The sequence below is a fragment of the Aythya ferina genome (genome assembly GCF_964211825.1).
Source record: "Aythya ferina genome assembly, chromosome: 16".
NCBI lineage: Eukaryota > Metazoa > Chordata > Aves > Anseriformes > Anatidae > Aythya > Aythya ferina.
The window spans coordinates 15,831,293-15,857,070 of NC_140315.1; the positions used below are offsets into that span (position 1 = coordinate 15,831,293).

Below are 25,778 nucleotides of genomic sequence, written 5' to 3' on the forward strand. Positions count from 1 at the left end.
TGCTCTCCACAGCACAACCAGGAGGACAAACACATTGCAAGGCACTCAGATGCCACGGCAGAGAAAGTTGGGGACCAACAGATGACAAATTGTTGTAGATAAGGACGCAGTCCTGTTAAAGAGGCTCCTCAGAGAGCCAGGGAGCTGCTCCCGGTGCTTTGTGCAACAACACATTCCCAGTCCTGCTTTACACTCGCAACAGCCTGAGAGTAAACCCAGCAGGACACGGAGCACGTGTCCAGCACCTCCTCTGTAAAGCAGCCAAGGATGGTGCTTCCCGCGAGCACCCGGTGCAACAGCAGCATGCAGATGGGTACGAGGGGCTTGGTCGTGCTTATGGTCATTCCTCAGTGATTTGGGGAACAGAGCATTGCTAGCAGAGGAAATGTGAGAGCCTGTCTAGAACTGAGTGTGCTGAATACGGCCAGAGCAGGAAGGGAGGAGAGGAGAGAGGAGAGAGGAGAGGAGAGGACTCAGATATCACTGAAACCAGCCAAAGAAAGTGTATACAGCATGTGGAGAAGAATTCATGTGTCACGGAAAATATGCTTACTATAGATAATACTACACAAGATTTTAAGTACTGAGACTGCAAGATGTACCTCACTGCTCACATCTTCAATTTGTTCTTTTAACAACACAAGTTTTTTTTTTTTTTTTTTTTTTTTTTTAAGAAATACCCACAAGGAATCTTATGTCTATAATAGAGTTTGGTAAGGATAATCATGTCATAGAAACATTTCATCCATCAGTACCAATCAGAGAGTATTTTTGGCTTTAATGCTGTTTATGTAATGCAAATGAGATTTAAAGCTTCATTTTGTTCAAAAACGAGCAAGAGCAAATGGACTTAAAACTAATCTGAGCTTTTGGCTAGAGACTCTGCATGAATCCTAGTCCAAACAGGTCTGAATAAGTTGAACTCATAACTGAAAATGATGGTGTACCACAGGAAAAATGAATTTTAATATATATTTTTTTCCATGACTGTTCACCCTACTTTATTGACACAAATTTCTGATTGCATTAGCTGGATGCCCAATGGATGTTGTGTTTCATCAGCATGATATCCAGGCACAGACAAGCACTTTGGTTTGTATCCTTTGCTACTGATTTCTCTTGTCCAAACCCAGGTCTGAGACGCCATCAAGAAGCAGGGTGGTGACCTAAGGCACCTTCCCTGCACTGCACCTCTGGGGAAGAGTCACAAAATGGTCATAGCTGGGATATTATTGCACCACAACGGCTGCAAGCTTCAGCAGGCAGCAGAAACGCTCACAGAGTTTATGAAATGTCTGGACGAGACTTGTGAACAGGGAAAGGGGCAACATTCATAACAGTGCTGGTGAGTCCTCAAGGCCAGGCAGAGGCTGAATGCCAAGGGAAGGGCTGGCTGCCATTGTGTTACTTGGAGGTGGCATGGGACAGGTCACAGGGTAGGGAGGGGGCAGTGGTGCAACCTTGTGCTCCCAGCAAGAAGCAAACCATGGGGCCTCCCCTCTCCAAATTCCACATGATGCTGCAGGGGCTGGACCCCTGGGTTTGAAAGACGCATTCAGGGTGTTTTGGGAGTTTCAGTGGGGAAAGAGGTTGCTGCTCCCCTGAAGATCCCTATCCATGCAAGAGCTTTCCTGCTGCTGCCTAAAATATGTTGGAGGAAGATCCCAAAGCAACAAAAAGCCCATGCTCTGACCAGCTACTGTCCCTTGTGTTCATGTGAATATTGTTAGTGCCAAAGGCAGCACTTGCTTTGTCTGAGGAGATATTATTCCTGTTGAGTAATGCTTGAGTTGCTCACTACATTTTCTGTATTTGTTGAAGAGAGGAGGTGGTTGTTAGGACCAGTTCTTAACTGCAAACACCTTCCTTCTACAGGGTAATTTTGCTGCAAAGGAATTTCCATACTTATATGTACATACATATAGATATATAATGCATTGGATATTTGGTATGATGATATCATTTCACTGTATAATTATATATATATATTGCCACTCTCTTGCTTTTCAGTACATTTTACCAGAATCCCTTTTCCACAGTCAGAACTGCACCAGAAATTGCCCCAGGCCAGACCTTGTGCTTTTAGACCTTATGGAGAAAACCTTTCCACTTTTCTGTAACCACTCATTCCTCTAACACGACAGAGCTCTCTAGGACCTTCCCACACAGACTGGGCTCATCAAACAGGAATACCCCTGCTGAAACGAAGAGGTTTGGTTTCTCACCCCAACCACTTCAATAAACTGCCGAAGGGCTGCCAGCCCCCTTTGCACTGTGATGAAATGTTTGTTACAGGGGGAGCAGGCAAGGGCAGCTGGAAGCTCACCTCCAGCACAGGAACACACCAATGACTTGGACAAGCCAGGGTCATTCCCCCCAGCTCTGCCCTGGCCTCCCTCACCGACCTTGGGCAATTATCACCTCTTCACTTTAAGATGGGGATAATACATATACTGCAGGTTTGTCCTGGCCTTAAGTAATCCATCTTTTCAAAGCACTTTGAGAGCTTTGCTTGATGAGTATAGACATTATAATACTTGTCTGTTCCCATTACATTCCATGGGAGTTTTGCCCTCCACAGAGGCAGGGCTGGGGCTGCCAGTGTTACTGTGGGATCTAGAAAACAAACATGCTTGAGATACTTGACTGTTAGCATTTTGGTAAGGGGCTATAGCAGGTATAAAGGCACAGTGCTTGCGTAGGGATGCTTGAAAATCTTATAGAGTTGCTGTGAATGAGTAGATTTTTCCCATTAAAAAAAGTCAGGAGACCTCATTGACACCTGCTGGTAAACACGCTTGGCTCATGCCAGATAAAGGAGACAGGAGAGGCCAGGAAGAGCTAGGACAGCAGAGAGAAATAAACCAGTCAGACCCAGGAAGAAGCTTACTTCCAAGGTTTGCCCCTACTGTACCAAGTGGGAGAGTGTGTGCAGATACCTCCCCAGGGACTAACCTAGGAGCAAGGTCATCCTAAGGATAAAGGGTGCCAGAGCTAAAGCAGCTCAGGTCCCCAGCCCTAAGCGATGGGGCAGGGATCCCAGGGCTGTTGCCAGCTTGTAGGTGCACAGCCCAGAGCAAGGTGAAGCCGCTCTGCCCTTGAAGCAGCTCAGCACCATCAGGCCAGCAAGCTCTGTGCTACTACAACTGCGAAGCCAACCCAGCCCATGCAGGGAGCAAAGTGGGCAACTCTTGTGGCAACATGATCTCTCTGATCCCTGCCTGCCTCCATTTAGTAGAAGCAGGGACAACATATAGCTTCTTCAGGGAAAGCTAATATTAGTGCCTTGCTCACATTCACTGGCCCCATCATCTTTTCTGTTGCTGCCAGAGATCTCCATGGAGTAAATCATATTGACTGTGTTTATTATAAGAACTAAGCGATCGGCTGTGAACTTTCTTTGACATAAATATTTTGCCATTAGTAGTGAAAAATAGCAACGCTTGTGTTGTAAAAGTAGCATTGGATTGTTTCTCTCAGTGGGGGCTTCATGTTGAAAGAAATCAGAAGGAAATTGTGAACTGCAGGATCAAGAGGAACAGACAGAAGGAGGAACCAAGAGCTAAACACCCCATTCCCTCCCACAGGTTGATGGCCAGGATACTTATCCCACTGTATAAAAACAGTTAAAAGAAGAGAGCATTTAAAAAAAAAAAAAAAAAAAAAAAAGGAAGAATTGTTTTTTCACAAGACTCTGGAGCACATCTGCATAGCTAGCTCTGGCTGCTGCTGCAGTAGGTGCACCCCAGTTGGGGACAACGTGCCTGATGCTGGCTTTGTTTGCACGTGTACCAGCTGAAGCTTCACTCACACTTTGTGAGCATCACACCATGCCTGCATTTCCTGCACAGATCAGGCCCAGCACTTGTCTTCTGAACCATTATTCCTAAGCCTCTGCAGTTACAGCTGAAAAAAAACAGGGATTTTCCGTTCTTGCACCATTTCCTATATTTTTGACTGGTGATGTTGGCACCTTAAATCATATCTGTTCACAGGCTGAGCAACTGAGAGGAGGGGAGAATACTGAGCAGCAAGGGGAATGAATCTCAGACAGATTTTTCAAAGGTACAAATGAGAGTTGGTGCTTTAAAAATAAAATCAACTATACCTCCACAGAATTCATCCCGAGCATGGTAGCTTGTCGCTTCCCTCCTGAGGCAGGCACTCTCATACAGATGTGGATAACTGCCCTCAAGGAAGACCACAAACATGGTCCAGGCTCTCCTAACAAAGTTACAAATAAGCTAAAAATGCAGTGGTATGCCTACACACATTTATCTACACCATACAGTTCAAGAAGCATAGTATGTACATCAAGAGGACTACTAAGCTTAACAATTTTAACTTTTTTTTTTTTTTTTTTTTTTAATGCTTTAAGAGACTGCATGCCTGCAGGTTTGTGTGTAAGCTGCTGAACCCAAAACATTATGGCAGCAAATGCCAGGCGGCTGTCTGCCTGGATCCTGGGGGTGCTCAGTGATGCAGTAATAGGCCTGGAGAAAGGATCACCTTTGACAGGCGAGAATCCCACCTGGAGAGCTCACAATAAGCTTGCTGTTGGCAGATGTGCACCAGGAAATAACAGGAGATGTTGAGTTGGGGATGTGGGAGGCTGAGAAGCTGATGCCATGGTGCCTCCTATGCTAGAGGGATCATTGGCAAGATTCTTCAGAGCCAACAAAGAACCACAGGAAACAGCTGCTGACCTGGCAGCATTATATTTTTTTTTGCCCTAAAATGGGGGCTTAGGGAGGCTGTCATGCGGGGGAGTTTTGGGAAGTGGTGGCACAGCCATACATTGCAGAAAGGTCATCAGCGAGACAGAAGCAAAGGACACACTGCAGGGAATGGCTGGAGGAATTAGGACTCCCCAGGCAAGAGGTATTATAAACTCACTGGAAGGACAGGCACCCAGAAAAGAGCTGCAGGATGAAATGAGACTGATACAGAACAGCAATTGTTTGTGTATCCACAGGACAGTGCTGTGCTAGAAACCCAGCGATAAGCTATAAACCAAAGTGGCAAATCCCTCAGCCCATGGGAAAGGCTTTGGAATGAGGCTCTGCTTTTGATGTTCTCCAAAGGCAGAAGTTTACTTTGGATGAAGGGACTATTCTCCTATATGTAGCAGGAAAGCCAAGGCAGTAGTTGCATCAGAAAAAAAAAATGAAAGAGACAGCTGCCAGCAAAATGTGGGTAATCTAGCTGTAACAGTCACAGTCAACACCTGCCCTGAGATGGGAGCCTGAGAGACAGAAGACACGGCTGAGATGCAACCCCAACAATTAGGGAGAGGGGTTTCCTCTGCTGAATGCCTTGGAGATGAATGAAAATGGCACGCCATAAGGGAGGGACAGGAATAGAAAGCCCATGTGGGGGAAGAACGCTCTAGATGTAGCAAATGCATCTCCAAGAGGCTTTATCATTCTTATTTTGTCCCTACTATCAATAATAATAAGGAGAGAGCTTACAGAGCAACCTCTTCAATCCCTAAGCAATGCTCCCAGAGATTAGCAGCAGAGAGCAGCGGGCAGCTCGAGAAAAGCTGTTCAACAAATGTAGAGGCATGCATAATAAGATTACTGAATTGGAGTTGCATGTTTTCAAGGATAAATGTGATATTGAACTGGCAAAGGCATTGTTGGACCAGGGCAAAAAGATGAGAAGTAGCCTGCCAGAATGGAGGGACTGCTGCAGCTGAGCTCCCAACGAGACAGGAACAAGCGAGAAGTGGAAGCAGCCCTCCAGAGCAGAGAGGAAGTGCATAGCCTACTTGACATGCAGATATGCAGAGCAGCTTTTTGCAAAGTGGATGATGTCATCCTGTTTTTCTCAGCCTTCGGGACAGCAAGAGAAAAATAGATGAACCCAGCACACGCACAGGAGTCTGTAAGACAAGCAGGCTTTTCCCCTCCTGTCCCCCACTGTGCAACACTAATTGCTCAGATACTGATCAGGAAAATAATTTGTAAGAACTCAAAGTAGGAAGGATTTCTTTTCTCCCTAAGATGCAAAAAGGGTGATGCTGGATCTTTCCAGCACTTCTGCAAGTGATCAGAGGATTTCCAATACCATATAAGCTAATTAAGGTGTTGAGTGGCTCTGATTTGTTTTGTGTTTATACCGGAAAGCAGGAAACAACTGCAGCCTGGGATTTTTCAGGATGCTCTGAAGTCTACTTGGATTTACAGCTAGGCTGGCTGCCCCAAGGGACATGAATGCCTCTCCAGGCAGATAGACCCACAGATCCTAACTAGTTTCACTAGTAAAAACAACAGCTATGGGAAGGACTTGTACTCTGGAAATCCAGGGCTGCTAACTGGGTTGCAGCTGGCAGAAACCAGCTGCTCAGGCTTAGCCTTGGTGAGGGAAAGGCCAATTCAGATAAACCCCCAAACCAGAGTGCTGGAGAGGCACTAGCCACTGCTGCTCCAAGACTTATACCAAGTCCCAAGGAAAAGCAGCAGCAGTTTGGCTTCTGGAGAGCTGGTTTCCTTCCCTAAGGGAACTACAAGGGAAAACAACCACACAACAAAATGTAATAACTATTCCAGAAAATATCCATACTTGTCTTCTTCAGAAGTAAATCCAGACAGAAGTGAACACTAGAGTCCTTCGTGGTCAAAAATTGATTTTGTGAGTACACCAAAGTACAGGAGAAATGTTATAAAAACAAACAAACTACTGGGAGAATTACAGAAATTAGCAGGAACACACAGAGACAGCAATCACAGGAAGAGAAGGAAGCATCCACGTAGATTGCAGTGGGTATTTCACAGGGATATACAGGCAAGTAAAGTCACAGAAAGCAGGATAAACTGATCCTTTGTCTTGTGAGGTAAGAAAGGGAGAAATGAGTTTAATTAAATTAATGTCTACTCAATATTTTTTCATTTGCTATGGAGTCCCTCCTCATGCTGAGTTTTGTGCATGTGAGTTTCGACACTGAGTGAAGTGAGCTCAGCAGTGCAACAGAGCCTCAGAGTCAAGCAGCCCAGTGGGTTAGAGGGCTCGTGTGCCTGTGGCACTGCCTGATGCCAGGGAAGGGCACTCTATGTGCAGGGATGATCAGCCAGAGTACTGCCATGCAGCCCTTCAGGCCCTCTCACGAGGACAGTGCAGCTTTGGTCACAGCCACGAGGGGATGAAGTGTTATAGGGAAGGAGCAAACACCCCTCTGCTAGCACAGGCTGGTGACAAGTAACCCTGGGGCTTCAACAGCCATCTAATTCCTCGTCTGAGAGATCTGGAGGCTCTCAAGGAGTGGGTAATACAGGATCTAACAGAATGTTCTTTCTGGTCACGTACAGGGTGTAACATCGGACATAAATAAGTCAGTACTTGCCATGAGGTGGTTAGTTTAAAAGCCAGACAGATAAGTCAAAAGGTACAGGCAAATCCCCACTGGATAACAGAGCAACAAAAACGATGGGCTGGGGGATTCTTCTTCCCTTATTTTAAGGCTGTTTTCCACCCTGAGGTACTTCACCTATAATTCCTTTTTAAAACAAATAAGACAATGACTCGCCCTCTCAGGATTTAGTTCATCCCAGTATCACCATGAGAAGTTCTGCAGCAAGCTGTTATGGAGGGATCTGGTTAGGTGTTGTGCAGAAAGTGTTAAAATACAAACAATGCTGACAGCCAACAAGAAAACCCACCTTGCCAAAGCAGGAGTTAAATAATGGTGCATGGCTTACTAGGACACTGTGCTGGGTTTAGGGAGAACATGCATTTGTAGCCATTTTCTAGATTCCTTACAGAGAACATGAAGGGGGCCTGTACATGTTATATTTAAATGAGAAAAACAAAACAAAAACAAAAACAAAACAAAAACACCTTTTGCATTGAGTGGTACAATCTGGAGAAAAAGAGTAAGTGAAAGGAAAATAATTTGGGGGAAAATTGATACTAGGTCATCCAGTGACAGTCATTAAACCTCAGAAAGGGAACAAAGCATGCTATTCTATAGGAACAGTTGGAGCACCCAGACCTGGCAAAGCAGGTCAAATCTGGCTCTAGGAAAGATGACAGAAGTTCCTGGAGACCTGTAGTCTCAGCAAAAGTGCTCCACTGAACAGACAGCTTCTGGACAGCTTTTTTCAGCCATCAGGCTCAGATTTAGAGAATGCAGCCTGAAGTGGAGCCTGGGCACAGCTGGTTAGGTCAGATAACAGGTCAGGCTGCCAAGTCCCTATCCCCGTGCCCATCTATCAGAAGATGAAGACTGGGCCCAGCCTATTCAATATGTAGAATTCTCATGAAGGTGATGAAAGCAAAGGGCACACTCTGGCAGGAGAGAAAAGCTATCTACCAGCAGGGAGAATAACGGATAAAGAATAGGCTTACCAGCTCTCCTGTCCCTGCCTGGTAAGCTAATTGTTCATCATGCCCATTTTTCTTGCTACACTTGAAACGAGTCAAAATCAGTGCTTGAGAACTGCTGAAATATTTGAGGTCTGAGAACATACAGCAACCATTTTCATTACAGTAAAGAACCCATAGAATGGGAGCTTTAAATGGGAAGAATAATAATGCATTACAGTTCACTCTCAATTAATCCAGAGCCTGCAATTCCGAATGCACTTACTCCGAGAATTTTCTCAGAAAATGAAGCTAGAGTGTATTTCATTTATAAATCACAAAAGACACTTATTTGGCAAGGATGACCCCCTACTCATATACAATAAATCATGAACATCAACAGTCTCTAATGGATTTTGAGTCAGTGCCACAGACAGCGAAGCCTGGGGCCTGTGTTTCAGGATTCCAGGACTGTGCCAAAGGAGCCTTATAAATGATTAATGCATTCAGCACAGTGTCATCTGGAGAGAAAAAGACGTTCTGGGGCTCCGTTTGTCATTAAAAAAAGTGATAATCGGTTCAGTAGCAGACCATGCCTCTTCCTTCCCCTGCGAGAATGAGCCATTTAGCTCCACACTTAATAAAATACCTTCCCAAAACTTCATACATGCTCTCCATTCATGGTGTGCAAAATTTCCGGGAGAGAAGACAGGGAAAGGAAAAGCCTGTTTTCATAAGTAGCCCTCCAAACCCAAACTTCCTGAGGGATGGAGCCAGGGTTTGCAGTTGCAAATGCACGTACAAAAGAGATAGGCCTCAGCCACCTCTATAATGTCACTTTCTACTTCTTTGCCAAACTGTGAGGATGCTGGTACATAGAAAATGCAAGTTTTGGTCCCTGCTGCTCAGTCTCTCGTGCTTTCCAGTTATCCATCCTACAGTTTTCAACCTCTCCCCCTTTACTTTTGTCCCCATGGTTACTGAATCACTGTGTTCACAGAGATTTTCCTCAGTGAAGAATATGTGACTAACATGAGACAGCTAAATTATCAGAGCCAACTCTGACATTGGTTTCTCCTAACGAGGATCTTATCTTCCAAATGCTTTCAAATAGATCTGTTGCACTGGCACCAACTTCAGAGTTGCAGCACTTCAACTATTGAGAGACAGAGCTGCAGCAGCTTTGTACAGGGAGACTTAAAATAGGCTGGAATCAGGTAAAGGAAGAAATTCAGATGCTAGCTTTAGCAGACCTGCAGCCTAAGAGTATGTGATACACATATCTAGGAGATGCACTTCACAAAATTTTGAAGTCATCCTAAAAAGGAATGCATTATTTCTGAACTGGACCTGGGTCTAGGAGTTTAAGTAGATTTCCTCATTTAAAAACCAGTTTGGTTAAGCAGTAGGATACACACATGTTTTGGGCCCAAAGCAATCTCTGTTACACAATGCATCAGGACAGACCACTAAATAACAAACCTACCAACCTCCAGTCCCAGCAATCAGCATATGCTGACCCAGGACTCGGTGGAGCTGCTCCCACACTGACCAGCCTACGTGGCCCTCAGAGAAGCACAAACCAGATACCTTCCAAACTACCCAAAAAGCATATGTTAAGCCTCATTCACATCTGGGAGGTCTTTCTCCCCTTCGATCACAGCATCTATTGAGCCACAATTGCCCAGACACTAAAGCAAGGGCAGGAGGGCAACACCTCATGTAACCATCACTGCAGTCATGAGCCAATATACACAAGACTTGAGAAGAGGTGGAGATCTTACCTTGGCCGCTACGGAGGAGTTGGGCTTCTCCAGGAGGTCCCAGAGCTTTTTCCTTTTGTCAGCGCAGCAAGTGTTATCAAATTCCTCCCCTTCCCTTTCCCTCAGTGTCTCAGCTTCTCTCTTCAGCTCCTCATTCATCTGTTCCTTCTTCTGGTGGTAGCGGGCCTGGCAGCAGGACTCCAGGTAGATCTCATCCACCCCCCAGTAGTCCAGCTCTTGGCTGAAGGACAAGGCGCACATCTCCTCCATCATGTGCAGCTTGCCAGTACGGTAGAAGTTCAAGATTGAGGTGAATGCCCCGGGATGCCTGTCGAAGAAGTACTCGTTCTCCTCCAGGTTGTAGTCATCGCAGATCTCCATGAGGGAGTCATGCGTGTTGCAGTCTCTGAGCTTACCCAGCCTGGTCCGTGGCAACCTGTCCAAGGTCCGCCAGAGAACCTCGTGGGCCAACCCCCCCACGTTGAGCTTGACCCGGCGGGAGCAGGCCTTGCTCCTGACGATCTCCGTGGGGTCCGGAGGCAAAGAGGTAGTAGAGCGAGATCCATGCTTATTCATCCCCAGAGGCATCTCTGGTCCCCCTCAGGCTGGCTGCTCCAAGGCGCGGTGCGGAGCGAGGGCTGGCGGGGGAGGGAAGGGGAGGGGGGGGCCGGCTTCTCCTCACCTCTCCTTCCCCTCCATGCCCCGGAGCTGTAAGAGAAGCCAACCATGGGGCCCGAGGCCGGCCTTATCCCCGCGGGGCAGCGCCCGGCCCCGTTAATCAGCTCAGGGGGCGCGGCGGGCGCTGTCCGCCCCCGTGGTGCTGAACCACGCTCCGCGCCCCGGCGGGCGGCCGCGGGCAAGCGCTGTCCGCGCCCGTGGTGCTGAACGCGGCGCCCGCGCCCACGTGGCCGCCGGAGGAGCCGCCGCTGAGCTCCCCCGGGTGGCGGATGGGTGATGCCCCCCCACCCCTAAATCCGTGGATCTGATTCCCCCCCCACGCCACCCACCACCTTGGGACCCACGAGCTCTGCGGGAGGGTCGACTGCACGCGCGGTGCTGGGGGAGAGGAGGTAGGGCACGGCAGTGGTGCGGGTTTTTGTGGGTTTTGCTTCTGGAAGAAAGGCTGGGAATTGGTGGATTAAAGGGCTCTGCACGGTACTGCGAGGGGAAGCTCCCCGAAAGGAGCCGGACCGACAGCCACCGGGGGTACTGCCACCTTGGCCCCCCATCCCGGAGAGAAGCGGCCCTGCCACCGCCGGCCCCCGGCCGCCCCTTGCGACCCTCCCGGGGCAACTCCCCTCCGCGTAGGAGCCAGGGAGAAGCTGAAGCTTTTTATAACTCCAGCCTCGCAAATTTTCCCGAGGAAAGCGCCGGGGAAGGGAACGGGGGAGTATTTCCAGCCACTCTACCTCTCCAGGCTACCCAGGGACACCCACCCCCCCACTCCACGCAGCCCTCTGCATAAGAGGGAAACCAACGAAAACGGGAATAAGAACCACCCCCGAGCCTTCCTCGCAAAGCCAGCGGCTTAGAACAGCCCCGAGCACTGTTGCTTACACAAGATGGCACGAAGAGAAACCCCGACGCAGCAAGGAACGGCTTCTCCCTGCCCAGCCACGCAGCTCCGGGAGGGCTCTGCCCCTCACCCCGCCGATCTAGGTGCCCCCCACCCTGGCACCGAACCGCGGCCGCTGCTCCTCGGCCGGGGGAAGGCTCCCCTCCTCCGGGCCGAGCCCGGCCCGCACCTACCTCCTCCTGCGGGCTCCCAGCGAGGCGGTGCGGGGCTGTGCGGGGCCGAGGGCGGCTACATGGTGCGGCGGGGCGGGCAGCCGGGGCGGCCCCGCTCGCATCCCCCCGCGGACAGCCTCGAGGCGCAGGGATGGCGGCCGCGCTCCCGTCTGTCCGCGAAGCCCAGGGGGAGGGGAAGCGAAAGGAGGTAAATCGGATCCCTCGGCAGGAAGCTTTTCCGAGGCCTTCCCTCGGCTGCGGCTCCTCGCTCCTGCCCGCCGTCAACGCCGAAGCCGCATCTGCCCCCCTTCCCCCGCCCTTCTCCCGGCGAGGACACAAAGGAAAGCTCCGGTGCTTCCTTCTGCTGCCTCGTAAACGGAGATCAACAAGTCGAGGCTGAACCTCCAGCTTTTCCCTGTAATTCTGTCCCGGAGTTGTTTGGAGTGAATTGGAAGTTGGGGGTGGAAGAGAGGAAGGCAGCTCCACCGTGAGCTGGGATGCAGCATTGCAGGGAAGGTTAACGCTTTCCTGGCCTCGCCCCTCTGCCCCAGGCCGATTTGCAGCGGGGGAAGGCGCCCGAAGCAGCCCTAGCACCGAGGGGAGAGCCGCAGCATCCCTCCGTAGCGGGACAGGGTTATCCCCACCGTGCTCCGGCTCCCGGTGGTACCAGCCGTGAAAGCAGAAACAGGGATGGGAGCCAGGAGAAGAAGGATGAGCAGAGTGCTGATGAGCCCAGCAGGGCCCTCAGTGCTTTCTAGGCCCTGCTTGCTGAGCTAGGAGCAGCTGAGCTCAACGAGGCCACACATCAATCCGTGTGCTGGGAGTGAGCTGGGTCCTCATCCTCACCCCAGCAGTCTCTCATCAAAGGCAAGAGCCTGTTCTCAGGATTGTTGCATGCATTTGCAGATAGAGACGGGAGGAATATAAATGGATCTCTGTTGTTGATTAGGGATCTACATGTAATAATAATAATAAAAAATAATAATAATAATAAAAGAGCATCTTCTAACCGGAAAACACAGAAAAGACAACACTGCAACATTCAAAGTCTCTCTCTACCACTTTCCTCCTTCCCTCCTGACAGGAGAAAACAGACCTCACCTGGAGCCTGTAGCTCCATTAACGCTGTTTAATGGGTACATTAGCACCACTTAACGCAGCTCACCTGCTTAGGCCGGGGTAGCAGAGGTGCACAGCTGTGCTCTTTAGCCTTTTCTCCTCTTTACATTGATTGACTGTGGCTCCTGGAATCCTTAGTGACAATTCCCACTTCAGGGTTTCTAAAACAGGAGCCTGATGTCTGGCTTTGTGTGATTAACTTGGGAAAGGCTTCTCCTTGCTTTCCATGCTTCTCCCTTTACCCAGCTCCCCTTTCCTAGTGTACACAGTATCGATGTTATGCTGCTATTTTTGGCATTTGAATGTTCATGTCTTCTTAAGAGATGACCTTCTGAAATCCCAAACAGTATTTTTCTGGCTCGATCCTATTCTCCATACCTCCCACAACAGCACATATCATCTGTATATCTCAGAAGTTTTTACAAGGAGAAGAGGGCCCCTGCTTTCCTTCTGCAGATGGGGAAGTAAAGGCATAGAGAAGCACTCAGTGGGGAGGCGGGAGGAAGAGTTGGGAGCAAAGATTGTTGACCAGCTTAATCCCAGCCCAGTGCCCTTCCACTGATGTAGCTCCCCCACATCATGCAAGCCTACAACCAGTACTCAGAGCACTTCATTTCTCCTCTTGCTTTCCCACAATTTCACCTCCAGACCCTACTTTACCCTTCTCACAATAGAGATGAAAATTCCTGACCAGGGCTGTAATCATCTGTTAATGATTACAAAGAGCCTTGAAACGTCCAGCTGGCAGGCGCTGCATGAGAGCAGGTTGTTTGTTAGCACTGGCATCCAGGGTGCATTATCTCCTGTTGTGACAAATGCAGGATGCTCTCCTGTGGAAAGAGAATGGTGGGAGGGAAAATGACAAGTAGCGTAATACAGGGACATGCATCAGATTCAGTACAGTTAAATCACTGGAAAAGAAGCAAATCAGTTTTATTAGCAGGGTGTTTGTATCTTTCTACATTGTTCTTGATACACTGCCCATGTCATGCACATGCTCTGGCAAGAGACCAGAGAACCAGCTATGGGTGGGGGGACATGAAGGAGCAGCATGGAGGCGCAGGCTCCTGCGCTGCTGTGTGTTTGCCCTTCCACAAAAGCTGGGGATAAAAAATCATACTCAAGCCTCAGGTGGAAGCAGCAGGAAGGAGCCCAGCAGCCCCTCCAGCTGGCTGTGCCTGGAGTGATCAAGCAGCCTGGGTGGGAGGAGAGGATGTTCCCCCGGGGATGTCCGTTCTGTGCAGCACTTCTTGTTCCACGGCTGGCGAGTTTGTCAGCAAGGGGCAGTGCAGGCCTGAGGATGCAGGAATGTGCAGCTTGCCCTCTCTTCCCCAAGGTTATCTAACCCGCTCTTGCTTTGGATATTCCTTTTGATTGATATTTTTTGTACCCTGAGCTTCTGCATACTTAATTTGTGGTTTGTTATTACCACAGCCTATGGAGCCAGCCAAATGCCCGAATGCAGTCTGTTGCAAACCCACTTCCTTCCCAGCTATTACAGCACTTATTGACAAGGGAATACCTTCAATCTCAAGTACTTAAGAGGAAATGCAGAGAGTATGGCTTAAGTGTGTTCTCCTGGGCCCACAGTCAGGGGTGTACACCGATATGGATTTCACCTGCCAGCAAGAAAATGTGTGGAAGGCAGGATTTGTTGGTCTGCAGCGTGATAGCGTAGCAGGCTGAGCCTGGATGTGGAGCTATCCCTCTGCTGATCCGCAGTGACTCCTCTGCCTGCATAAGGAAAAGTATCACAGCTTCACAAACACCCACGCCCGTACAACAGTCTGGCATCTTCCGTCCATCCTGCGAAGCGAGAGGGGAGGCTGATTTACATTGTTTTCCTGGTCAAAGCAAACAAATGGCTGGGAGGAAGAGAGGATCCTCGCGCACAAACAAGCCCGTGACCATCACAGCAATGGCATTCAGAACAATGGGTTTCCAGCAGAGAGCGGCACGGCAGCTCTGGTGGCCCACGAGTTTTGGCTGGTTCCCAGTGCTGAGGGGATGCTGGTTTTCATGTTCTAAAAGGAGCTAGAAGATGTCACAATAACCCATATTGTTCTCGCAGCCCTGGGGCCCTGTACTTGTACTTGTGAGCATAAAGACAGCCGCACACAATGAGCTGTCTCAGTTACAGTGTGTTTCCCATTACGTCTCTTTAAGGATTCCCTGAGTTTTCAGGGATTTTCTTTCCAGCCACGTTGGATATAATGGACATTTTCTTTTATAGTCTCAGATCCTTTCCCTTAAAAGTGGAAAAAGAATTATCAGGTTTCTTGGCAGAGGTCTGTAACAAGTGCTGAAAAGCGCAGAAAGAACTGGGATGCGTGGTGCAGAGCGCTTGTACTACCGAGAGCCCAGGAGCATGAAAATATTGGAGTACCAGGGAAAAATGCTGGAAGCAGATAGCAAGACACAGTCCAAAAATGAACTTTAAAGAGCCATGCCCTCCCTGGAACACCCAAGCAGAGCTTGGAAGGCCGTGTCAGGAACAGCTGGGCTCCATCACCATTACATTCTCTGCTGCTGAAAGCCCTTTTAGGAGGGTTTTGGCCGTAGCTGCAAGCCCACAGTGCTTTGGGGGCAGCAGGCTCTGCCTGCCCTGAGAAGGTTTGGTAGCAGTGGTTCTGTCCCTCAGCCTGTCCCCATGCTCCATGGTTCACCTTGCCCTCTACCACCCCAGCTCACACCATGGCACAAGGAAGCCTTTCCTGAGTTTTTCATTTACATTTGTAAGTCCACAGCAGTAGGTCCAAAAAGCAGAGTCTCAGCTCTGACAGTTCCCTGGGGTCCTCAGAGAAGCACTGAAGGGTCTGGGAGGGCTGAGCTGTGGGACTGGGAGTCTGTAAAACTGGAGGTGGAGAGAGGTCTCAGCAGAGACCAGGAACAGAGGGCAAACACTCCTTGGCAGAGGGCAAAGTCTCTGTAGACTCAGATGTAGAAGAGAAAGGAGAGGTGAGAGCAGACCTCTCATATCTGGGAAAGCAGTAGCCACATGGGGACCCTGTCCTGCAAAGATGTGATGTTTTCAGCTTGTCCAGACTTCTCAGACACATTTGTGAAGTCTCAGGGGTGCCCAAAGACACCGCATGGACCCCAGGTGCCAGGCAGGCTTCCCCTCACCCCGCTGTGAGCAGGGCTCAGGCAGAGCCGTGCTCTTGCCTTCCTGGGGCCAGCTGGGCTCTGGTGGCTCTGAGAACAGGGCAGGAAATACACCTGTACAAACAGGGGGCAGAGAACTTTCTGATTGAGGTTCCCAAAGCACATTCAGAGCTATCCCCATTGGCTTCAGCTTCCTGTCCCTCCCAGGATGTGCATTTCCTCCCTTGTAGCTCTTAAGCAGCCTCTGTGCTCTCTGATCACGAGCACACGGCGCTGCTCCTCTCCCCAAGGATGGCTCCAGCAGACCCCCCCCCCCCCCCATGCCAAAGACAATTATTTCAGGGAGAAAAAATGCCCAGACTTTTCTGCTGGTTGAGGAATAAATGCCCACAGCTGGGCAATTTGTCCCTGTCACCTCTCTGCTAAGGAATTTGCAAAATGATCTGAGAAAGTAATTTTCTCCTAGCTGTCAGCACCACGGACTGAATCCTGGGGCCCTGCAGCAGTGCTCGGTCCTGGGACAGGTGGCACAGGGGTGCTGCTGTCCCCTGCACCCTATGCTGGGGCCGGGGGCGGACCCTTTATCCTCCCTGCTTGTGCTGTGCAGGCAGAGCTTGCACAGTCCTGGCAGCCACCTGTAACAAGTTACCTAACACTCAGCTTTAAGCAGGGAATTCGGTAAGGCAATTTGACCTGCTGTATTATTCAGCAGCTGGGGATTTATTAGGCCCCGGGGGCCTGGAGGTTCCTATTTGTCATCCCAGCACCTATCAAGAGAGAGGGCAGCGGAGCCAGGGCCTTTGGCTGGTTCTTGCCATGGTGGTGCAGTGACCACTTGGAGGGGTGACAAAGTACTAGGCACTCAGCACCCAGCTGCTGGGGGTTGCATGTGGCCCTGTGGCTGTTTACACCCCTGAGCAGTGCACATTTACAGCCCTGGGGACTGTGCCATGCCAGCCCCACGCTTTCTGCAGGCAGAGCCAGGGCTCCAAGGCAGCAAGGCTGCTGCTGAGTCCAGGCAGCTCTGTGGAACTCCAGTGCTGAGCAGAAGACACAGCAGGCGAGGACTGGGACTAGATAAACATTGCAAACCCAGTAGTGTTTGCCATACAGAGGTCACATGTAATGCTCCTCGCTCCAGCTTGGAGGCAGCCTGGGTGCTCTAAGCAGTTGGAGAAGCAGCCTGCCAGCAGGCAGCAGGGAGCCCTTGCCTGCTCCAGGGGCAGCAGTTCTGGGAAAGAGCAGTAGGGGGAACAGGGAGCTCGGCTCCTGCTGCAAGAGACTGTGCTGGCACGGCTGCTTCAGGAAAGGCTTTTGGCAACAGGACGCTCGGCAGCACAGCTAGCATCTGGGGCTGCTCACGAGCTCCCTGTTCCAGTCCCTGGCAGCACCTTCCCTGTGTGGTCAAAGCAAACACAGCCAGCGCTGCAAGGGAGATCCAGCCAGGTCCCTGGGTGGCTCCCTGCATGCTGGAGGGGCTCTGTGGGGCAGCAGGGGGGCCTCTGGGTCTGTGCTTTCCAGCCGTCACCCCCCCCTAGTGGCAGCAGCTCAGGGTGGGAAAAACATCCACAGCTCTTGCACTGCCCAGTTTCCATCCAGACACGCAGCTCAGCCCCCAGCTACAATCTCCTTTGGGGTCCAGTGCTGGAGTGATGCCATCCCAAAGCATGGCTGGTTTTCCCAGGATAATGAGAGTAAGAACAGCTCTGCTCTTCAATCAGTGAGCCTGAAAGGACTCTGCAGCCAGCCAGCAGTTTCAGATGGTTCCTGGGAGGCAGATACCACGATATCCCCTTTTATACCGAGGGAAATTGAGATGGAGGAGGATTAAAGCAATCTGACAAAAGCTGTGTGGGGTGGGGGATGAATGAGCAGTCAAATGTACTCTAAATCCTAGGAGAGATCCTTCGGTGATCGTGGCCAAGATGCTTTGCCTCCTCGCTGCCACGTGCAGCTGATGGGGGGGGGGGGCACACTTCTCAGCAGAGACTCAGGTACCTCGGCAAGCTTTTTCTTGTTCATCTTTTATGAAGAACTTGCAGCAAATGGGCAAGTTTTGAAAACCCTGCATGATGCCAGCCCTTCTTGGCCATTCCCTGCTCTCATTTCTCCTCTTCCTTCCTGTTGTGCCACCCAACAGCAACAAATGCTGGAGCTGCAAGGAGGTCAGAAAGCCCCATGTCTGTGGCTGCAAAGTAACACAGGGGATGGCCCTCACAACTGATTTCAAGCAAGTATTAATGTTATGGCTTGTGCCAGGGGGACAGGCTACCCTGGGCAGGTCCCCCAGGCAAGGCTGGGCATCTTGTGCCACCAAGGGCTGGCTCCTTGAGCTCCAGAGAGCTGCCATTTCGGTGACAGTCAGTTGCAGCTGCAGGAGTACCATGAATTAATTGCCTGTGGGGAGGGTCACTTCCAGCCTTTCTTGGGTTATTTTGCATCTGTAATGCATATTTAATAAAATACGTTTTAATTCTCAGGATTACGAAGATCGTTTTAAAGCAGCTTATCTAACACTGTTGTCCTTCCTTGTTTTTCCCTACAGTGTTTGTGGGTGATACAGAAGGCTGCAATAAACCATTCTCGAAGGCTGGCTCGGATTAAACTTCTTCACATGGGACTGCACCACTCCCCATGAATTGCAATGAGCTCTTCTAAACCTTCCCTTCTGTTGTAGGCACGAGTGCTGCAGGGGAATAACACCCAAAGCTCCCAACCAGACAGAACAAACAGGAGGTAAGCTTACAACATGAAAACACTGTGATATCACACTGAAAGTGCAGCTCTGTTCCCTGGGACCCAGGGGGAGAGGAGGATGCTGAGCAGAGCCACAGTGCTCAATGGAGGGTACTGCAGGTCCACGTTTTGGGACTGGTCACAGGACAGGGAAGTGCCAGCAGTAGAACAAGGCATTATCTGGAGTTGATGGGGAGAAAATGCTGAGGATGGAGCTCTTAGGATCACCTTTCCTGATGCTTGTATGGCCCCTCACTGAGGATGCAGGGAAGTTTCTCCTCTCCCTTGGGGTTTGCAGCCGCAGGCCCTTTCTTAAAGGCAATTTCTTGTGCTTCTTCTTTTGATGCTTTGTTCACTGTTCAAGTTGTTTTTCAGCTGGAAATAAAGAGAGAGTAAAGCAGATTCTTATTGATTTTATTTTAAATACCCCAACAATGAGAATTTGTCCAGAGAGCAGAGACCCCTGCTCAACACCTTCAGCATAAGGAGAATCTGATTCATTGGCTTCAAATTTAGGTACCAGCACTCCCCAGAGCCTTGCAGCAAAACCTTTAATAAAACATCCCTGCTCTGTTGAGAAAGTCATTTTTCAGGGTGATTAAATATCTAAAAAGTAGAGTGGTTTAGAAATGGAGATTTACTGTCATCTCTGATCTCCTAGCAATGGAGTGCTGTGAAAAACATTTTGCTGTCCAATCTCCTCATGATAACACAGAATTAAGAGTTTTGGTGAATGCTTTGTTTTTGTTTTTGTTTTTTGTTTTTGTTTTTGCAAAAAGAAATCGCAGTGCAGCTTTCCTACAGAACCCAGTAGCTTCCTTCTGCGAGGAGGGCAGAGGATCTGGCTGGAAGTCACCACTTGTATTCTCACCAGGCCTGGAGGGATGTTCAGCAGGACTCATCTGCACCTGTGGAGGACAAATTAACATCACCTGTTTGTAAGGAGATGTCCTGTTTGACCTAGGTCATAGCCGTCACCAGCTGGGGACAGTCACCATGCTTGGGAGCATTTCTGCACCAGGGCCACTCCTGCCCCCATGTCCTTCATCCTCCTGCTCCTCCTTCTTCTGTCAGACTGCAAGCTTCTGGCACTCCCCTCCCTATGACACCTGGCAAACAAGGCTGCCCTCCCTGCCCCTTGCAATTACATCAGGCCACTGCAGCAATTAAAGTGTTAACAATAACAGACCTGCCTCAAGATTATCATAATGGAGATTTCTATTTCAAAAGAGGTGTCAGCTACCCGCCTTTGTCTTTTTCTGTACATTAAACATTGAATATCCAGCCAGTATAATGCAAAACTTAAAAGACCTTGAGTTCAAGCCGTTATGCCCCAGTAAATCAGAAATTCCCAGCAAACTCCCAAGCTTCTCACCCACTGTCAGGTTTGAAGAATGAGCAGCCATTGCCCATGGGCGCTTGATGGACATTTCTCCAGCCCTCACTCACCTTCTGTATCACCCTGTGTGATGGGGGATGCCAGGAAGGTGGAGATGCTCTCACCAGTTTCCTTGGGCTCCTTTGCCCTGAAATGAGAAGGTGGTTCTCTGTCCAAATCAATAGAAGAGGTTAATTAAATTCCTCTGTACAGCAGCACACCACAACCTCCTCCCCAGTCACTGTGTGTGTGTGCAATCTTTGCTCATGTTGCCCAGACCTGTCTCTGGTTAAAAGCGCACTGGTTTTTGGGGTGCCACGTGTGGCTGCATAGTCCTTCCCTGCCCTGTGCTTTGTTGCTGTGTACCAACAGCCATGGATAGCAGCAGCTCAAGGAGCTGAGCAAGTCCCCAGGGTTCGTGCTGCCTCCAAGAGGAAATGCCCAGGCTGCCAGCAGCTGCTGTCCCACTTAGAGAAGCTAATAGCCCCCAGGAATGCTGCAGACAAGGGATTCAAATAAAGATGCCTCATAAAAAGCACGGTTTTCAAGTACTGTACTCAGTAATAAAAACTAAATTAGCTTAAAACTTGCGTAACAATGGCTTGCAGATAGCTTGGCTCTCCTGCTGCCCCAGCGCTGGCTGCTGGCAGCTCCCTCCTGCCTCTGGTCCCCTACGGCCACCAAAACTCCCCTAAAAAGCCATGTGAAGGTACCCCTGGGACTTGTGTCCCACTGCAGCCGTGCTGAGAGCCCCAAGTAAGGTTGCACAGAGACAATATGTCCTGACAGTTCCAGACACTGAGCAGGTAACACTGGGGACGCTGCTCCTGGGGTCACTTACCAAGCCTGCCACTTGCATCTGTGCGTGCCCAGAGGGAGTGCTGCATTTTTTGGTGTGCTCCAGAGTTCTTGCTGCAGTCAGAATCAGCACTGTGAATAGCAGCCCTTGCTGTCTGTTCTTAAAGCATCAATCTTCCTGGATTTTAATTTAGTAAACCAAGACAGATCAGTTAAATTTTGTAAGAAAACAGCTAAAACCAGTGTTCCTTATGGGAAAAAAATAATTAGGGTAGGAACAAGCACAAACAAGCAGCAACATCTAGGGAACCATCCCAGGAACTTCAATACAGAGTTTTACAAGTCTGTGCAGTGTGGTCTGAGGTGGAGTCTCCCAGACATTTCCTTGATCTGGGAAATGTGGTGCTCCAGCATTAATAATGGACAAAAGCACATTTTTCATCCAGCCAACAGGAACTGACTTTGTAGATACAAGCGAATCTGTTGGCCTGCTTTGTGCCATGGTGCTCACAGTTTCCATGTTTAAATGCAGCCCTTCCAGACGCTGAAGGAGCTCCCCAAAAGAGCAAGGTGCCAGCAGGAGCGCTGCAGCCCAGAGATGTGCAGGTCCCCTGGGCCAGCACTGCATGGGCTGGGAGCTCTAAGTCTAACAGGATATTTTTTCCAGCAAGTAAATATTGCAGCAATATTCGCACACATAGTGGTGACGCTGAGTCACCCCAGAGCATCTTGTCCTCAGTCCCCTCCTTGTGACATTGCCATCACTCTGCCTGGGTGAGTGTGCAAACCTACCTGACAGCTACTTTTTCCTCTGAAATATGTCTCCATGATGCAGCTCACTTTGGCACACCCGATGTTCAGTTACTAGAAAGGATCCTGGGGCCCCCAGGCACCCAGTGCCATGCAGCACTGAAGCTGCAGGCTCACAGCTTCACAGCAGGTGTACAGCACTGGCATTCTGAGTGCCATTTTCTGCTGCCAGTTCTCCACCCCAACGGACTGATCAGTGCACTTGTTGGGTTTGAAGCCAGCCCTGTAGCAATTGTGAACAACCTTACAGAGAAGCAGAAGATGACCAGCTAATGGAAGACAAGTCCTTGATGTTTTACTGAGTTTTCAATTCATGTTTAGCCATGATATCCTTTTCTGGCTGTCACGTCCCAAAGACAAATCTTCCTTTGTTAAAACCTAGGATTTGTAACCTCAGGTCTTTCAGCTCCAAATCAGAAGAGGTCAAAAGGAGGAAAATAAATCTGAGAACAGAAAACAGCTGGTTTACAAGAGCAGCCTCCTACGGCTGCATTTAACAGGTGCATCTGATGCCTGATGCACCAGACAACAATTTAGCTAACAGAATGAAACGATGCTACAGCAAAGTCAGGAACCTGGGAGCTTTCCCACTATATTGCACCAGTAAATAATTCCTGTAGTCTGGGGACTCTAGTTCCTAATCTATGGCGTAAAACCCCATATTTAATTAAGAAGTGTGAATTTCTAAACGAACCTGTGCAGAACGCCGAGGAATGAACAACCTTAACAGGTAGGTTTGGTGTGTAATCACACACTGGAGACACCAAAGGCACTCAGTGAGTTTTATACAAAACAGTGATTTTTGCCCAGCCTAAGGGGGTTCAGCACTGTGGAGGAGGGCTAAGGAGCTTCGGGTGGGTGCACAGGAGTTGCCCCTGGGCTGGGTGCACACAAATTGCAGCAGGATGAGGGCATCACTCCGCAGGCTCACTGCACACTGCGGGGTGCTCCTGCCTGCCTGTGCCTCTGCAGCACGCACGCTCGCTCCTGCTTTCCACGGCATGCTGCGGTACTGAGCCGCTCCTCTCGCCTAGAGATCTGCTTTCCCTGCACCATTCACACTGAGGAATCTATTGGGTTTAAATTCCTGACAACAGCAATATCCTGGCCCAGCCCTTTTGGTCTGGTGCTGGTGAAAGCAGCTCCTGCGTGGCACACATTCTCTGACCCTTTGCACTCTGCTGGTGCTCAGGGAGATGGGACAGCAGCAGGGTGTCACAGGGAGAAAGACCCCAGAGGTAACAGTCCTCTACACAGCATTTACAAAGGAAAAAAAAAAAAAAATGGAAACCAGTAAAAACAATGGGGATGTGCCCCAGCACAGAGCAGGCAGAGCTCTCCCAGCAGCAGAGTGCGACCCAGGGCACATGCAGAGTTGCTGCAGCTCCCAGGCTGGCAGCAGGGAGCAGCTGATGTCCTTTCTATCCCCTGTAATAACCTGGACTTCATGATAACATGAGTGTTCTCAGTTCACCAATCAAGTGGTTAACGAGGCTGTTAACATGGACATTTAGTGCTGGTCTTATTTGGACTAGCTTCAGCTTCCAAGAGCTAGATCTCAGCCCCTCCTTACTGCTCAATACAGTGCCGTCTCCTCCCAGAAACCTCTTTGGGTGTGTACTTACAGCCTGTGAAAGACCACAAAGCCCCTAAAACATTTCCCATCAGCACAGCATTGTCAGGAGAGAACCCATTTCATGCTGGGAGAGTCAGGAGATCTGGTTCACAGCCACAGAAGGAAGTCACAGACCTCAACACCAGGGGCAGCAGCGGCTGGCAGCCCTGGTAAGAGACATCTCTGCCCTGCAGGAACAGCCTGGAAAGCATGAGCACGACCTTCCTGCACGGCTGTGCCACCCATGCCGGCATGGGGAGCCTGGTTGGGGCCACACAACAACCAGGATGCTTGCTTCATCCCTAGCCTTTGCTGCAAAAATGGGGCATCTCCTCCAGGAGCTGCAGGAATTAAGTGATTTCCAGCCTTGCTAGTGGATTCTTTATTCCAGTCCAACCCATCTGAGGATTTTCACCGAGCTCAACCAGTACTTGGAGCCCACACACAGAACTGTGAATGGCACAGGACCCAACCCACTATCAGTGGGTCTTTGCCTCAAACGCTGCACATAGCAGGGCTTATAAAACCATAAAGCCGGCACATTTCTGACCTTCGGGGCTCCATCAGGTTGCATGCAGAAGGAAGCCAAGCCCGTTTGTTGCTGTGTTACAGATGAAAGGACAGCAAGGGTATGGGGAAGAACCACACCTATATTTAAGGATTCCTCCAGTCGCTATGGTGACAGGGATTCCAGCCACCACCAGGATGCTCCGCTCGCCTCCTGCCGTCTCCTCGGCAGAGCCCAACTCTCCAGAAGTCACTGGCCTCTTGCCTGGCGCTTGGGCTGAAGGGGAGACAAAAAACACAACTCATCCTTTCACAGAAAGCTTTTTCCTCCAGAGGTGGAAAGCAATGGAGAAGAACAGCCTGAGTAGGCATGCCTACAGCTGCAGGCACTGAAAGCCAAGCCGAGCAGCAGGAAGGCTCAGACCCCCTCAGTTTGTGGGCTGCTTAGAGCCCCCATGGGCTGGGAGTCACCAGCAACACCAACCACACCTGGCATGTCCCCAGAGAAGATGACCATGTAGCTCCCAATGTGTTCACTAGCTTGCATGCAGACCAGCAGCAGTGTGCTCCTTGTGCTGCTCACCCAGGCTCACTTTCCTTTGTCTGACTGGTCAAAGCCTGCATTTCATCCATGCCTCTGTCTGTGTACTTACAAGGTCCTCATCTCCATGGTGCCCAAATCTCAAGGGTTGCCAGGACATTGTATTTGCCTTTATTTATTTATTTATTTATTTGCAGCTATCTTGCTGGAATTTATAAACAGCAGAGTTGTATGTAAGACACATGAAGTAAACCTTCCTTCTCCTGTTGCTAAAGGCTCAGCTGTTATCCTGCATCCAATTTTGGGCACTGGTCATCAAGAAAGATGGGGCTCAGCTGGCAAGAGCCCAGAGGGCAGCAACAGGAGTGACCAGAGATGTAGAGACAGCCTCTAAGGAGAGATGGAGAGAAGGGGTTCCATTCACTCAAGGAAATGGAAAAGAGTAGGAATGAGGATGACAGTTTTCAGTTCCAAAAAGGCTCCTGTAGAGGACTAAGGGCTTGCTTTCCTTATCTGCTGAGAATCAGACAAAAATAGCAGGACAGGAGAATTAGGATGGCTGTTAGGAGATATTCCTCTTCAGGGAGCCTCTGCTGCCCTATGGGGCTGCTGCTTCACGCCCCAATGGTGCAGTGCACGCTGCAGCCCGAGCAGTCCCATTCATAGCCCTTGCTCAGCCACAGTGCTCAGCCTGGGACAGCACGGATGAGAGCAAAGGTCCAAACCACCCCATGGGGAGCCCAGTGCTGTCTGATCATCTAGGAACCATCTCCTCCCCTTTTGTACTGGTGGCTATTCTAAGGGTGACCACTAGAGAGCTGTGTCCTGTGATGTGTGTCAAGGAAAACAGAGCTGCTATTTTTAATCCTAAGGACTTCAGGTGAAAACTGCAGATTCCAAATGACTCCCAGCATTAGCTGGGTGCTTTTTGTTGTGAAGAAACATTGACAAGGGTCCCCACATTGCTGCAAGCAGGTTAGGAAAAAGCCTGACTTTGTAGTTCAGAAAGTGATTTGAATTGCAAATATACCAAAAAAAAAAATGTTAGCTAAAACAGAAAATTAAATAGATTAAAAAATAATAATAATAATTAAAATTATCACGGGGGAGGGGGGGGAATTAAATAAATAAAAAATAAAATTAAAAAAAAAAAAACAAAAACACAGTGACTTTGTCTGAAATAGCCTTTTTATGTTATTGGCTCACAACCTTTACTGGTTTGGGTAACTTCCTATTCCAATTCCAAATGAGAAGGAAAAGAAACAAGTCAAAGCCCCAAAGTCTGCATCTACCCAACTCTATCCAAAACCTTACTCCTGACTGTGCCCTATCTTGGGGGCTGTGATTTCTTCCAGGAGGTGGCTCAGCACAGAG

General features: G+C 49.6%; 1 protein-coding gene and 2 long non-coding RNA genes across 3 annotated transcripts in view; 1 reads left to right on the forward strand and 2 right to left on the reverse strand.

Moving 5' to 3' along the window:
* The window catches only part of KCNB1 (potassium voltage-gated channel subfamily B member 1), a 115,914-nt gene extending 102,762 nt beyond the window's left edge, over positions 1-13,152 (reverse strand). The window contains exons 1-2 of the mRNA XM_084538486.1: positions 11,817-13,152; positions 10,089-10,775 (exon numbers count right to left, since the gene is read on the reverse strand). Of these exons, the coding sequence (XP_084394612.1) occupies positions 10,089-10,655 (567 nt within the window). The 5' untranslated portion in view covers positions 10,656-10,775; positions 11,817-13,152. The remainder of the gene's footprint in view (positions 1-10,088; positions 10,776-11,816) is intronic.
* Positions 11,064-24,679, forward strand: LOC311445903. Its single transcript, XR_014698664.1, has 4 exons — positions 11,064-11,137; positions 18,565-18,755; positions 19,535-19,693; positions 23,551-24,679. It is a non-coding gene; the product is annotated as an uncharacterized lncRNA (long non-coding RNA).
* LOC311445902 lies at positions 19,156-24,620 on the reverse strand. The gene is made up of 5 exons (XR_014698663.1): positions 24,517-24,620; positions 23,907-24,140; positions 20,975-21,109; positions 20,205-20,302; positions 19,156-19,663 (listed from the first exon to the last, which is right to left on the reverse strand). It is a non-coding gene; the product is annotated as an uncharacterized lncRNA (long non-coding RNA).
* Positions 24,680-25,778: the final 1,099 nt, after the last annotated feature.